Genomic DNA, 13208 nt, shown 5'->3' with positions numbered 1-13208 from the left:
AACAAGAGAGTTTGTATAAAGGACCTAGTTCAATGCCTGGCACGAAGATGTGTTCAACAAATCTTAGCCATTAATAACAATATCATAGCAGGTGTATAGACTTTTTCTGGGGAGTCCCAAAGGGGAAAACTGGGCCACTCTCTTCAGTACAAAGAAATATTTCCTCACAGATCATGGGGTAGTGAATTTTCAAGGTGTTCAAATAAAGGCAGATGTTGGGCCTGCTTTGTGAAGTGGGAGGTAGAACTTCCTCCTGGCCCTGACCCTTCTTAGTCCTTTGATATATTCATCTCAGCCTCCTCTTCTTTCCCCCCAGGAGGGGAGTTAGCTCTTCAGAGAGAGCTGTCCCTCTTCTTCTAATCAGGATTTCCTGTCACGGGGGACCACTCAGAGCTGCTTGAATCGAGACAGGGAGACACTCCAGTGATCTGTGTGGGTAAAGGTGGAGTGAATGTGAATGGCTGGCTGCTGTCTGGGCTCCTGGGGCCACCTCCTCTCCTTGGAGAGGAGCTCCCAGCTCTGGCTGGACCTCCATCAGAAGAGGTCCCACAACCTGCTCAGGGGCTCTTCTGTGTGTGTGTGTGTGTGTGTGTGTGTGTGTGTGTGTGTGTGTGTGTGTGTGTGTATGAGAAGGAGGAGGAGAGGGAGAGGGAGAGGGAGAGGGAGATATCTGCAAGGGTCTCAGTTGATATGTGCCGAATCCCAGAGTGCTTGCCTTCCCCTGCCTTGTTCTTCCCTGTCATTCTCCAGCCTCACACACACACACACACACACACACACACCCTTCCCCACCCCCAATCCGGTCCTCTCAGCTCGAAGGCCCGGCAGCTTAGCTGAAGACAATGCTGAGGCAATTAATAGAGCCTTTTGAGGACTTGTCACTAGAAAGCTCTTTAACTCAGCCACCTGAATTGGGGCCCCAGGCATGTGACAGGGATGGGGGAGGGGTGCCAGGAACACCAGGGCAGCTGCCTGGGTGGGGGCAGAGGCATAGCAGAGAAACAGGGTCAGGAGGCCTGTGGATTATGGGGACATAGGAGTGGCCATTGTTTTTCACTGTTTCTGGTTCGTCTTTTCCTAGAATTTTCCTCTGGCTGACCTGCTGCAGAACCAAGGCCTGAGAGGTGAGCTTCCAAACGAGAAACCTGCTGACTACATGGACCGTCACAGGAAAGGTGTTCCTCTACGGTGTGGGCACCTTAGAGAGGGGACATTGTACGTATTAGGGATAGAGCGGGAGGGGGGTGGCAGGTACCTACCCCAACACTGTGCTTCCGTTGGCGCTGGGGAGCTGGCCAGGAAAGGGGCAAGAGCTACACAGCGGTAAGAGAGGAAGAGGAGGGAAGAGAGGCCTGGATCTCCAGGTCTGTCCCTGCCTGTCTCTGACTCCATGGTGTCTCTCACACAACAATCATTGTCTGTAGCCAATCCAGGCAGGGGCAGCAGAGGCCCGGATGCTGAGGTAGACCCTGTCTCCAACTGTGTGTAGTGTAAGTGTGCACGTGTGCGCTCGACCTCTCTTGAACCGGCCCTGGCTTTGGTCCTCTTCAGGTCCTCTGGCCGCCACTAGAGGGCGGCAGCGAACATAGCCAGGTCAGGGGAACTGGAGTTGCAAAGTCCCGCACTGCCCAGCCTCTTGATTCCACGCTTCCCCGCCCTTCTGAGCACCTAGGGATGCTCAGGCCCCAGCCAGATAACCACCGGGACCACAGAACCAACTAAAGCCAGTCCCCAGCCTTGGGTGCAGTGAAGGTGTAAGTGTGTGAGAATGTGAGAAGGTTAGCTAGTGAAGATGCTGAAGGGGACCAGAGGTGAACAGAGGTGGCCAAAGCCAGAACCCTGATGTGTATTCATTAGCTCCTATAAGGATAAAGGTAGAGGGGTACAAGGAAGAGCCAGGGGGTCAGGCAGCCTGCAGGGAGATAAAGCGGGGCCCAGCCCATGACCAGGCAGGCAGGATCACCCTGACAGCAGGTTCGTTAAAGAGACCAGAGAAAACCACGTGGGTCTGGAGCCAGACTGTCCAGACTCAAACCCCCGATCCTCCAAGTACTAGCTGTGTGACCTTCGATAAGGTATTGAACCTCTCTGAGCCTCGGTTTCTCATCTGTGAAATTCAGACAGTAATAGTCCTATGCTGGATGTGAGTGTTAAACGGGTTAAAACATACAAATCACTCAGAACAGAGTCTGGCACAGAGGAAGAACACTATACGTGCACTACAGCACACTTATAGAAACTATAAAAAGAAACAAAAGGAAATGATTGTTCTATGAGGAAGACATCCACAGGATGCTGAAAGACCTAGTTTCCCTAGAACGTCATCGTGAGATGTATGGGAACTGATCCCCACACACGTGGAAATCAAACGGTAACATATGAGCTTGTGAATCAGTAAAAGTTAAAGGAGTATGTGTAACATTGGTATAAGTGTATGTAGTTACTAAGGTCTGTCAATATGTAAATCAACAAACCTTTGAATCTACAAATCTTTTCTCTCTTGAGTTCCTTGCAGTGAACATGGGAGCCCTTCTGCTTCACCCCATCCCTCCTTCAAGAGAGGTTGTTTTTTTTCATCCTGGTGACCTTCTGCCTAAGCACAGGTCCCAGAGAGCCTTCATGATCCCTGCCCCACCTTCTTGGGAAATCATGGTTTCTTCCTGCTGTCCAGAGGAAACATGAATCCTCAGCTTTGGTCCCTGGGGCCAGTTTTGGCTCTGAGACTGTGGGGAAGTAAAAATGCCCAGCTCTGGAATAACAGTCCTGGGTCAGCCATCTGAATGCCCTTAACATTTTCCAGCCTCAAGTTTCCCTTATCTACAATTCTGGGGAGGAGTGGGAGAATACTTTTATATTTTCCTTCCTCCTTGGGAGGATAATGTTTAGGAAAAACTAAGACGAATCGAGATTTTATTGTGCTTCTACTCACTGATGCTTCTGTGTCTCAAATCCAAACTCCCCAACAGAAAAGACCTAACCATGAAGCTCCCCTATTCGGCCAATCAGGGGTGGCCAGGTCACGTGATCCAAGGTTAGCTGACTTACCTGTAAGGCGCCACATGCTTTTCTCACAAAGGGACTGATTAACACGACAGACAATCTGAGACATCCTAGCAGGTCCAGCATACTACATTTAAATTTTAAACTTAATTCATGAATAGGTAATACATTTACATATATTTACATAGTTCAATGCTTTAAGGATATAAAAAGGAATATGGAGGAAATGCCCTCTTACTCTTGAACCCCACTCTTTCTCTTCCTAGGAGGCAAGCAAAGTTACCATTTTTTAATGGACTCTTCCGGAGATATTCCATATAAAGAAATACCTATGCAGATTCTTTTGCTTTTTTCAAAAGAGGATCCTCCTCTATGGGTACCTAAAGAACATCCTCAGTTGTTTTTATGGCTCTGCTTTATAATGTACCAAAACATACTTGTCCAGTTTCCTAATAATGAACATTTAGGTTGTTTTCAGTCTCTCCTGGTGCTGTAATGAAGAGCCTTGTAAATAAGCACACAGTCTTTTTCTTTTTTTGGCCGCATCGCATGGCGGCACAAGGAACTTCCCCTTCTCTCACCATGGATTGAACCCGCACCCACTGCACCCCCTGCAGTGGAAGTGTGGAGTCTTAACCACTGGACCACTAGGGAAGTCCAAGCACACAGTCATTTAAGGTACCACTTCTCCTTATACACAGCCCTCAGAAATTCTTAACCAGGGGTGTGGGGACCTCTAAGAAGTCAGCAGATATAAAATTCAGGGAGACAAACTGAAGGACTCTAGAAAGTTGGAAGGGAAAAAGTTTCCCTCTTTATTTACCCTAAGGTCTAACTGAAATTTAACATTTCCTTGCATTATGAATGCAGGCAACAAACTCACAGTAGTTGGCAGTATCTGTGACTCTCTCTTCTTATATGATTGAAGATATTTTGAAAATATTTACACTCATCTCCTTTGTCATTGTGGTAGTAAAGGAAAACTGTTTCTTTACTCACCACACTTCTGACACCAAATGTGTGGGTTTTTTACCCACACCAATCAATTTTCCAACTCTCTGGGCACCAACTGGGTGTCCTATAATTTTATTCAATTCTGAGACCATCTACCTGGAGGTATCATCAGACTCCACAGCTTTAAGACCCTAGTCCCACAATACTGCCTTCAATTCAGATTCCAGTCACAGTCATGGGGCCCTGTGGTACCATACTTCTGTCTGACTTGGCTACAAAATTGGGGGTTCCCACATACCTCCCCTCAGGTTCGATAATTTGCTACAATGGCTCAGCAAACTCGGAAATATTTACTTAGTTTACCAGTTTATCATAAAGGATATGATAAGGGACATAGATGAACAGCCAGAGAAGAGGTGAGGTCTGGAAGGGTTGAGCTCAAGAACTTCTGTCCTCGTGGAGTTGGGGTGCACCACCCTCCCAGCATGTGGACGTATTCACCATTCCGAACCCTATGGTTTCGAGATTTTCATGGAGGCTTCCTCATGATTATTAACTCAATCCCCAGTGCCTCTCCCCTACCTGGAGGATGAAGGGTAGGATTGAAAGTTCCAAGCTTCTAGGGCAGTCCCTGGCGGTCCAGTGATTAGGAATCCTCGCTCTCACTGCTGATGGCCTGGGGTTCGATCCCTGGTCGGGGAACTAAAACCCCACGAGTCACGCAGTGGGGCCAAAAAAGAAACAGTTCCAAGCTTCCAATCTGGTGACCAGCCCCCTTACTGAAGCTAACCAGGAGCTCACCAAGAGTCACCTCATTAGAACAGAAGATGCTCCTATCACCCAGGAAATTCCGAGGAATTTAGGAGTTCTGTGTCAGGAACTGGGGGCAGAGACCAAATATATGTTTCTTATTATGTCACTGGGAGGTAGTTATTAGACTTTCTGTTAGATTGAATTATGTTACACTTTAATAAAGAAACATATATATTATTATATCACACAGTTTTCTAAAAATTTTTTTGATATCTGTATTTCAGTGTAATTTCTTTGCTTTGTAATCTTATGTGTTTTTTTTGTGTTTTTTTTGTTGTTTTTTTTTTGCGGTACGTGGCCCTCTCACTGTTGTGGCCTCTCCCGTTGCGGAGCACAGCCTCTGGACGCGCAGGCTCAGCGGCCATGGCCCACGGGCCCAGCCGCTCCACGGCATGTGGGATCTTCCCGGACCGGGGCACGAATCTGTGTCCCCTGCATCGGCAGGCGGACTCTCAACCACTGCGCCACCAGGGAAGCCCAATCTTATGTATTTTTTAATGGTGGTAAACTATACATAACATAAAATTTACCATTTGAACCATTTAAAATGTACAGATCAGTGGCATTAGGTACATTCACAATGTCGTGCAATCATCACCACCAGCCATCTCCAGAACTTTTCCATCTTCCCAAACTGAAACGGGGTATCCATCAAACAGTAACTCCTTATTGCCCTCTCTCCCACCGTCCCCCAACCAACCACCATTCTACTTTCTGCCTTTATGTATTTGACTATTCTAGATACCTCAGATGAGTGGACTCGTACAATATTTGTCCTTTTGCGTCTGGCCTCTTTCACTTAGCATCATGTCTTCAAGGTTCACCCATGTTGTAGCGTGCGTCAGAATTTCATGTCTTTCAAGGCTGAATAATATTCCATGGCATGCACGTACCATTTTGTTTATCCATTCATCTGTTGTTTTGAGTTGTTTCTGCCTTTTGACTATTGTGAATAATGCTGCTATGAACATGCGTGTGCAAATATTTCTTTGAATCCCTGCTTTCAGTACTTTTGGGTGTATACCCAGGAGTGGAATTTCTTGATAGCATGGTAATCCTATGTTTAATTTTTTTGAGGAATATGTATTTATTTTTATACATGAAAAGTATTCTGAGATAAGAAACATACCAGGGCCCGTTATACATTATTTTGGCATGCCTGTCTCGGCCACCAGATGGGGGACTTCTGGACAAGGGCTGCCCTGCTCCTTGGGGCCCCTCAGTTAGCTCTTCCAGAGGTGTAGTAAATGCATTCAGCGCCTAATGGGCGAAGTCAACAGAGAGGGAGGGTTAGGCCTGAGGATGACTAATCAAAGGTGCCCCAATTCCTACCTGTGCCTCTTCCTAGACGTACAATAACCTGAGGCAAAGTAACCTTCCTAGGCCCTGGCTTCCCATCCATAAAATGATCTACATCATCGGATTAATTTCCATCGTGAACCTACAGCCTAGCTTTTAGCATAGTGCCTGGCACGCGTTAGGCACTCAACAATTTTGTTCCTGTTACCTGCGGGAGCAAAAGAAAGCCCTGGGCAACCTGCCTGGAGGCTTCTGGCCCGAGGTTGCTGGGGAGGGGTCGGGCGGCCCTCCCCTACCCTGGACCACCCTCCAGGCTGGCGCAGGAGTGTACAGGGAGGGGCCGGTGGTTACGTTCCAATCTCCGGTACTAGCGCCGCGTCCCCGCGCCTCAGGACCGTCCCGCCTCCCCGGGGTTGCATCGCCGACCGTCCCCTCCTTGTATCCTCGGGAGCCCGGCGGTCCGCGGGTGCGCGCCGGTCTGGGCAGCAGCGGTTGGCCCTCCGCGCCGGCGGGCGGCGCTAGTCCGGACCCGGCTGGGGGAGGTGCTCGGGCCGGGCTGCTCTCGGCGGTGGCGCACGACCGTCCGCGGGGCGGGGACGCGGCGGCGGTGGCGGTGGCTCCGTGTTGCCGGAGCCCGAGCGCGCAGGCCCGTCCCGGCGGGCGGGTGGCCGGGGCGGGGGCGCCATGTGGTTCATGTATGTGCTGAGCTGGCTGTCGCTCTTCATCCAGGTGGCCTTCATCACGCTGGCCGTCGGTGAGAGTGCGCGACCCCGGCCCGCGCGGGCTCCAGCTCCGGCATCTGTGCTCGCCGGGGGTCGCATCACGAGGGCGCCGGAGAGAGCCGGGAGACCCCCGCCCGGTCCTTCCGGCCTTCGCATCCCCCTTCCTGCCCCGCCTGGTCCTGCCCCTCCTCCTGACCCCAGTAGCCTAGCCTGACCTCGGGTCCTTCCAGGAGTCCCAGAGTCCGCCCCAGCGGTGCCCGGGGGAGGCTGACTCAAGTGCCCCTTGCCCGCGCGCGGCCGACCGCTGCCGCGCCCTCCGTCGCGGGGCCGGCAGCACCGAACTTTTCCCAGACACCTACCCCCGCCCTTTCGCCTCGGGCCCTTGGTGCTTCCCACTCACTCTGACTTTGACGGGCTTTCCCTTTTGGGCTAGTTCCTACTCTTGATCTCAGCTGAGACTTCACCTCCTCCAGGAAGCCCTCCTTATGGGGTTTGACTTGTCCTACTGGGATCGTCGGACACCCCTTCCCACTCAACGCCCCCCACCCCCGCAGAGCTGGTCAGGGAAGGGAGCTCGTCTGTCTTGTACTGTACTCAGCTCTCAGCCCAGCACCTGGCGCATACTAAATGCCAACGGATATTTATTGAATGAGTGAAAGAAATTCCCTTTTATGGGCCAGAGGTTAGGTTTGTGCTGAGGCATCAAATACAGGTTTCCATTCACTTTTATGAAATCTCTCCTTAGTTGCCCTGACAGAGTTTTACTTCCGACTTGGGAGGGTTACACACGGATTGTTTGGTTTGTTCCTTACCTAATGGAGTCATGAAAGGTTGAGTGGAATCCAGCTGCAGAGAGAGGGGTGATCAGCATGGTGGGAGTGACCCTGGCTAATGTTCTCCCTGCTTGCTTCCCCCCACCAGCGGCCGGACTCTATTACCTGGCAGAACTGATAGAAGAATACACAGTGGCCACCAGCAGGATCATAAAATACATGATCTGGGTAAGTGGCAGTTTTCCCCAGGATCCCCCTTACTCTTGCCCTGCCTCAAAAGGAGGAAGTGGGGAAAGTTTGGCCTGGGTGATGAGACCTGTGTCCTCGCTGTATCCTGAGGGTACCACCCACTACCTCCCTGCCCTGTACCTTGTCCCCTGGGTCTGCTCTCCTGGGCCTAGGTCTTCCCTGGCCTCCTTCCCCAAGTGGCATCGCTTCACTGCGGGCCTCGTTCTTGGTTCCTTAAGGCGAGAGCTGAGTGCCCATTCTCTGTTGACAGGACTGTGGCTTTGCCTTTGCCTTTGACCGCCTTCAGTGGTCTTAGCCCCTTGCTCTGCTTAACAGCATTTAGAACTGAGAGGAACCTTAAGGACAGTTTTGAGTACTTGTTCTTTGCCCTCTTTCTAACTGGATCAAGTGACTTGTTCTAAGAGGGAGACACCTTCCCTGCCCCAGGCCCTGCCCTGCTCAGGGCTCGTGGAAGGCTTCTCTTCCTGAAGACACAATCCTTGCCATTGATGTCCAAGCCACAGGAGTGACGGCTGGTGGATAGATTTCTGCAGCTGCAGGAAAGGCTGGGGAGGGGCTGGGGGCACGTTTGGACAGGACGAGCCCAGTGCCTCTCAAGTCACCTGCTGTCAGCAGCCACTTCCACTTTGGGCATGGCCTCGGGTAGGGAGTTAGTGGTGGAGACAAGACCGTAGCTCTCAGCTCGGGGTTCAGAGGCCCAGCTCATGGGTGTTGGTACAGGAATTAGACCTTCATTCAACCAACTGCCTGCCTTTTGTTGAGCACTGACAGCTATAAGCCCTTCAGAACAATGTTTTTCAAACTGCAGGAAGGATTCATTATTGGGTTGTGCAATCAATTCAGTAGATCATTATCAGCATTAAAAAAAAAAAAAGGAATGGGAAAGACTAGAATTGAAACCTGAACTTTGATCACGTATATGTACATGTGTTGGGGTCACAGTGTAAACTATTTTTCTTACTGTGGGTTGCTGTCAAACAAACTGAGATTGAAAAGTGCTGCCCTTTGGGAGCTGAGAGACTAGCTGGGGAGGTCAGAACTGTGACTATGAAACAGGGAGAGACTGAAGCATGAACAGAGTGTTGCCCTGAGTAGGCTGGGGGTTAGTGAGTCCAGAAAGGCTGCCTGGAAGAAGCTCCCCGCACTGTGTGCCTCTGGTTGTTTTCAGTTCTCCACAGCTGTGCTGATTGGCCTCTACGTTTTTGAGCGCTTCCCCACCTACATGATTGGTGTGGGCCTCTTCACCAACCTTGTCTACTTTGGCCTCCTCCAGACCTTCCCCTTCATCATGCTGACCTCGCCTAACTTCATCCTGTCGTGCGGTGAGAGGGGACATAGTTGGGGAGGCAGCTGAGTTGGTTGGACGTGCCCAGCTCAGTCTAGGGCACTGAAGGGGATATAAAGAAAAGAGGCAAACCACTGAGGTCCTCCAGGAGGCCAGGCTGATTGGAGGTTGGGGTTGTCACACATGAGGAGCCTAGAGCCCGCGTTGGCTCTAGTGACTAGAATTTGGGGGGCTGGGATACTCAGAAAGGGAGGGCTTTCCTAGGGAGATGTTTGACAAAGGGTTTGAGAAGGGACAAGAGGTGGGTTGGCTGAGCAGTTATAGCCCCTAAGAAACCACTTGGCCAGGAAAAGCCCAAAGCCTTTCCCTGGCCTGCAGGCAATTCCCCACCCAGTCCTCTGGCCCAAAGTCATGATTAAGACGAGCTTCCTGGGGCTCTGGGGCTCCCTGCAGACAGCTGCCCTGGGGTTGACAGGCCCCGGTGTTTGGAGGACCCTGGCCTTCCTGCCTTCGCTCTGCCACCAGTTTCTGACCCCGGGGAGTCATTTCTCCTCTCTGGCCTTAGCTTCTCCATCTGTTCAGTGATGTTTAGGAGACTCAGTTGGCACATAGATGCTATAGTTATTCTCGGAAAAGGTTCTAGACAGTATCTGGTTACCGGGATTGCCTTTTCTCCCTTTAATCATTACTGGTCATCATAGGCTTTGGTCAAGATATCAGATTGATAGGGGTTTCTTAGAGCTGCTTTTCTGCTTCTGTGAGAGAATCTGGAAAGAGACTGTTACTCACAAGGAGGGCACAGTGTTAAAGCCAGGACTGAGTGCCTTAGTGTGATTCCACCAAAGGATTTGTTCTGCGGGGATTGGTGTGAGGAGTCCTTCCCTGGAGACCAGGCTCCTCTTGCATGTTCCCAGGGGGGAAGGTGCCCCCCAATCCCCCCACCCCTTGGGGAGCTCCCTTGGCTTCCCTTTGTCACTCCCCTGACCTGCCCTCTAGATGCCTGGGAGAGTTTTTCTGAAGATGTGTGGGTGTCAGGTACCATCCTATCTTCCAGTATGCCCTCAGCCTAGAGCGCGGCTAGGAGCGGCAGAGCTGTGGTCCTCTGCCTTAGAAGGGGAGAGGCAAGAGAGGAGAAAAGAGGAAAGATTCGTGGCCGTTGGCTGTGGGGTGTGTGTGAGGGGTGTTGGGTGTGAGGGGATGCCTCGTTCTGGTGCCTGCCCTGCACCTCACCGTGGGAGCCGGCAGGAGTGCCTGTCTCGGAGCAGCAAGTCCCCGGGACCTCTCTCTGAATTTGGCTGCACGCTAACGAGGTGGTGGGATCCAGAACATACCAGTTCACACCAGTGAACCTTGTTCTGAGGACGGACCCTCCCCCAGAATTTTGAGGAGCCCTAAGATTGCACTGCAAACCGTCTAGCAAACTGTGCCCTTTCCTTCCTGAGGAGCGAGAGCCTCCTCCCGGCTGCCCCGTCTGGAGCGGACTCCTTGGGAGCGTGTGCTCTGCGCGCCCGTGACATCCTCCCACACAGCCCTGCGGAGCTCTCTTCCGGACTCACGGCCGCTAAAGCCCAGGTCAATTGGCACCGTGCTTTGGAGTGTGTAGCGCTGGAGTCTCGCTTTTATAATATTCAAAGAGTGTTTTACGTACTTCTAATTGGATTCATGAGTGCCCTCTGCAGCGGGCAGGTGGGGGGGGCTAGTTCTTCCATTCTAACAGACGGGAAACTGGGTTCTGGAGAGTGGTGCGCTTGGCACGGAGCCATACTCTGAGCTGGGTGTGAAGTCAGGGCTGAGACTCGGCTTCCAACCTCCAGGGCCTGGTGAAGGTTGAAAAGTCTGCTTTATGTAATCCGCCCCAGAATAAATGACTCTTCATTCCCTCAACAGGGCTAGTGGTGGTGAATCATTACCTAGCGTTTCAGTTTTTTGCAGAGGAATATTATCCCTTCTCAGAGGTAAGAAGTATTCAGTCCGTCATCGAACTACTAGCCGGGACAGCGCGAGTGAAAGGGACTCGCGTGATTTCTTTGTGAACTTGGCTATGATTTGAAACTGTGTTTATTCGGGGATGACACATTTTTTAAACGAATGGTATAGATGACTGTAGAACGCAGAGAGGATGGGGAGCAGGGACCCCTTTGGCTGCGGTGGGCAGGACACTGCTGTCTCCCAGTGAGTCCTTCGGGGCTCCCAGCACCCCAGCCTAGCATCCTAAGGTCAGGAGGGGCGGTGGGGTGGCCTGGTCTGACGCAGACCTCACAGGGCAGGGGCGGGCCGCAACCCTGAACCCTGCTACTCCAGGTTGAACCCCTGGGGAAGAACAAGGTCACTTCTCAGGGAACATGGGTCATTCATGGTTTCGCCCTCCATCTGCCTCCTTCGGTTCAGAGGAGTTGCTTGTCCTAGTGACCACGATTTGGGGATTGTGGCCACGCAGTCATCTTTGGTCTCCACCTATCCCCACTGAATTTTTTCCATGTCTGGGGGTGTCCTGTCTCTGCTTCCCGGGCCCTGGTCCCCTTCAGAGATCAAGTGTGGGGCACGCTTGACCGCCTCTCTAAGATACATGGTGAGCACACCTGGCCCAGCCTTGGCATCTCCAGGGGCACCCTCATCTCAGTGTCTCTGTTGCCAGGTCCTGGCCTATTTCACTTTCTGTCTGTGGATAATCCCGTTTGCGTTCTTTGTGTCACTGTCGGCTGGGGAGAACGTCCTGCCCTCCACCATGCAGCCCGGAGGTGAGAAGGGGTTTGTAAGGTGGGAGGCATGGTGGGAGGACGCCAGCAAGGCCTGAGTTGCTGGGGGAGCTGGAGCCCGCCCTGTGATGGAGACACTTGGACTCTGGGTGGGCAGAGCTGTGTTCTCACTCACACACACACACACACACACACACACACACACACACACTCATCTCCCTGCCTGTGTCTCCACAGATGACGTGGTCTCCAATTACTTCACCAAAGGCAAGCGGGGCAAACGCTTAGGGATCCTGGTTGTCTTCTCCTTCATCAAAGAGGCCATTCTACCCAGTCGGCAGAAGATGTACTGAACTTCTGCGGAGGGGATGCTGGGGCAAGATCAGGAGAGTCAGGCCCCTGGGCCTCTGCAGTAGGTGGGGGCCGGGAGCTGGAAGGCACCTTCCCCCAGCGCTGGCCCTCCTTCCCTCGACTCCCCTGGAAGTCCCCGTCCCCACCGTCCTCAGGAGGCTCAGCTTGGCTCAGATCTGATGCGGCCAGAGGCTGAGGCCTCAGAGGGCGCCAGGGAGGATGCGGTGCCTGCTTAGCCAGGAGGCCGTGGTCCACCTGGGTGTGCAGAAGCTGAGCTCCTGTGGCCCTCCCGCCCCCTCCTGTGATGGGTCCGGAGTTCTGGCTCAGCCAGGGCAGGCAGGGCAGGGGCCGTGAAGCTGGAGAGCAGACAGTGATAATTGCTGTGGGCAGATGGCCATGGGGAGGGGCCGTGGCTTAGCACTTGCAAGAGAAAGTTTTTGCTGTTAAACTGTGATTTCTGTCCAAGTGCTGATTCCCGTTTGAATAAAGATTCTAGGTGGCCCTGTTTGCCTTAATACCCTGAAAGTTCATCTTCCTTTCTTCCTGCCGACCTTCCGCCTGGACTGGCTTTTCTGCGCCAGGGCTCCTTTCCTGGGTTTGGGTCTTGCCTTTCCGAAGGGACTGTGCTTGTGGCCCTTAGTGGGAAGGGGACAGAGATGCGGAGCCGAGCCTGGAGTGGGAGGCGGGGGAGTGGGGATGGATGCAGCCTTTCTTAATCCCCTTTTCTCTCCTTCCATCTCTTCTTTCCTCAGGGCTCTGTGACTGTCAGACTGGGGGCAGAGAGGGGATGGTGTGGGACTGGGTTAGATTTTTCAGGAGAACATGTACAGTAGCCTATTTATAAGTCTTCGCCTAGGGAAGAGAGTGGTTTCTGGCTGAATTCTATCTCAGGCTCGAGGAGAAACATTAAAAATTGGCTTCCTGGCAGCCTGGGCTACAGCCTGTTTTGTAAGAAACAGGGCTGGTGAGAGAAGCTGTTTGTCACTCTTAAGAGCACACGAGGGCTGACCCTCTCTTCTGAGTGGTCTTCGCTCCTGGGGAGGTGATCCGTCTTCTAAAAAGGCAG

The 13208-nt window shown here is 52.2% G+C and overlaps 1 protein-coding gene across 1 annotated transcript; it reads left to right on the top strand.

Moving 5' to 3' along the window:
* The first annotated feature begins 6640 nt into the window (after window positions 1-6640).
* Window positions 6641-12667, top strand: TEX261 (testis expressed 261). Its single transcript, XM_060117588.1, has 6 exons — window positions 6641-6820; window positions 7710-7789; window positions 8979-9132; window positions 10983-11050; window positions 11731-11833; window positions 12029-12667. Exons 1-6 carry the CDS (start codon window positions 6751-6753, stop codon window positions 12142-12144), a joined length of 591 nt encoding a protein of 196 aa, XP_059973571.1. The 5' UTR covers window positions 6641-6750; the 3' UTR covers window positions 12145-12667.
* The last annotated feature ends 541 nt before the right edge of the window (window positions 12668-13208 follow it).

The sequence above is a fragment of the Mesoplodon densirostris genome, chromosome 14 (assembly GCF_025265405.1).
Source record: "Mesoplodon densirostris isolate mMesDen1 chromosome 14, mMesDen1 primary haplotype, whole genome shotgun sequence".
Lineage (NCBI taxonomy): Eukaryota > Metazoa > Chordata > Mammalia > Artiodactyla > Ziphiidae > Mesoplodon > Mesoplodon densirostris.
The sequence above is the reverse complement of the archived record's forward strand: the minus strand, read 5'-3'. Positions and strand labels throughout refer to the sequence as shown.

Bases quoted from the DNA above. Each gene is read 5' to 3' on its own strand.
- TEX261 (XM_060117588.1), top strand. From the start codon at position 6,751: ATGTGGTTCATGTATGTGCTGAGCTGGCTGTCGCTCTTCATCCAGGTG. The intron at 7,790-8,978 runs GTAAGTGGCAGT...GGTTGTTTTCAG, and splicing joins TCATAAAATACATGATCTGG to TTCTCCACAGCTGTGCTGAT. The intron at 11,834-12,028 runs GTGAGAAGGGGT...GTGTCTCCACAG, and splicing joins CTCCACCATGCAGCCCGGAG to ATGACGTGGTCTCCAATTAC.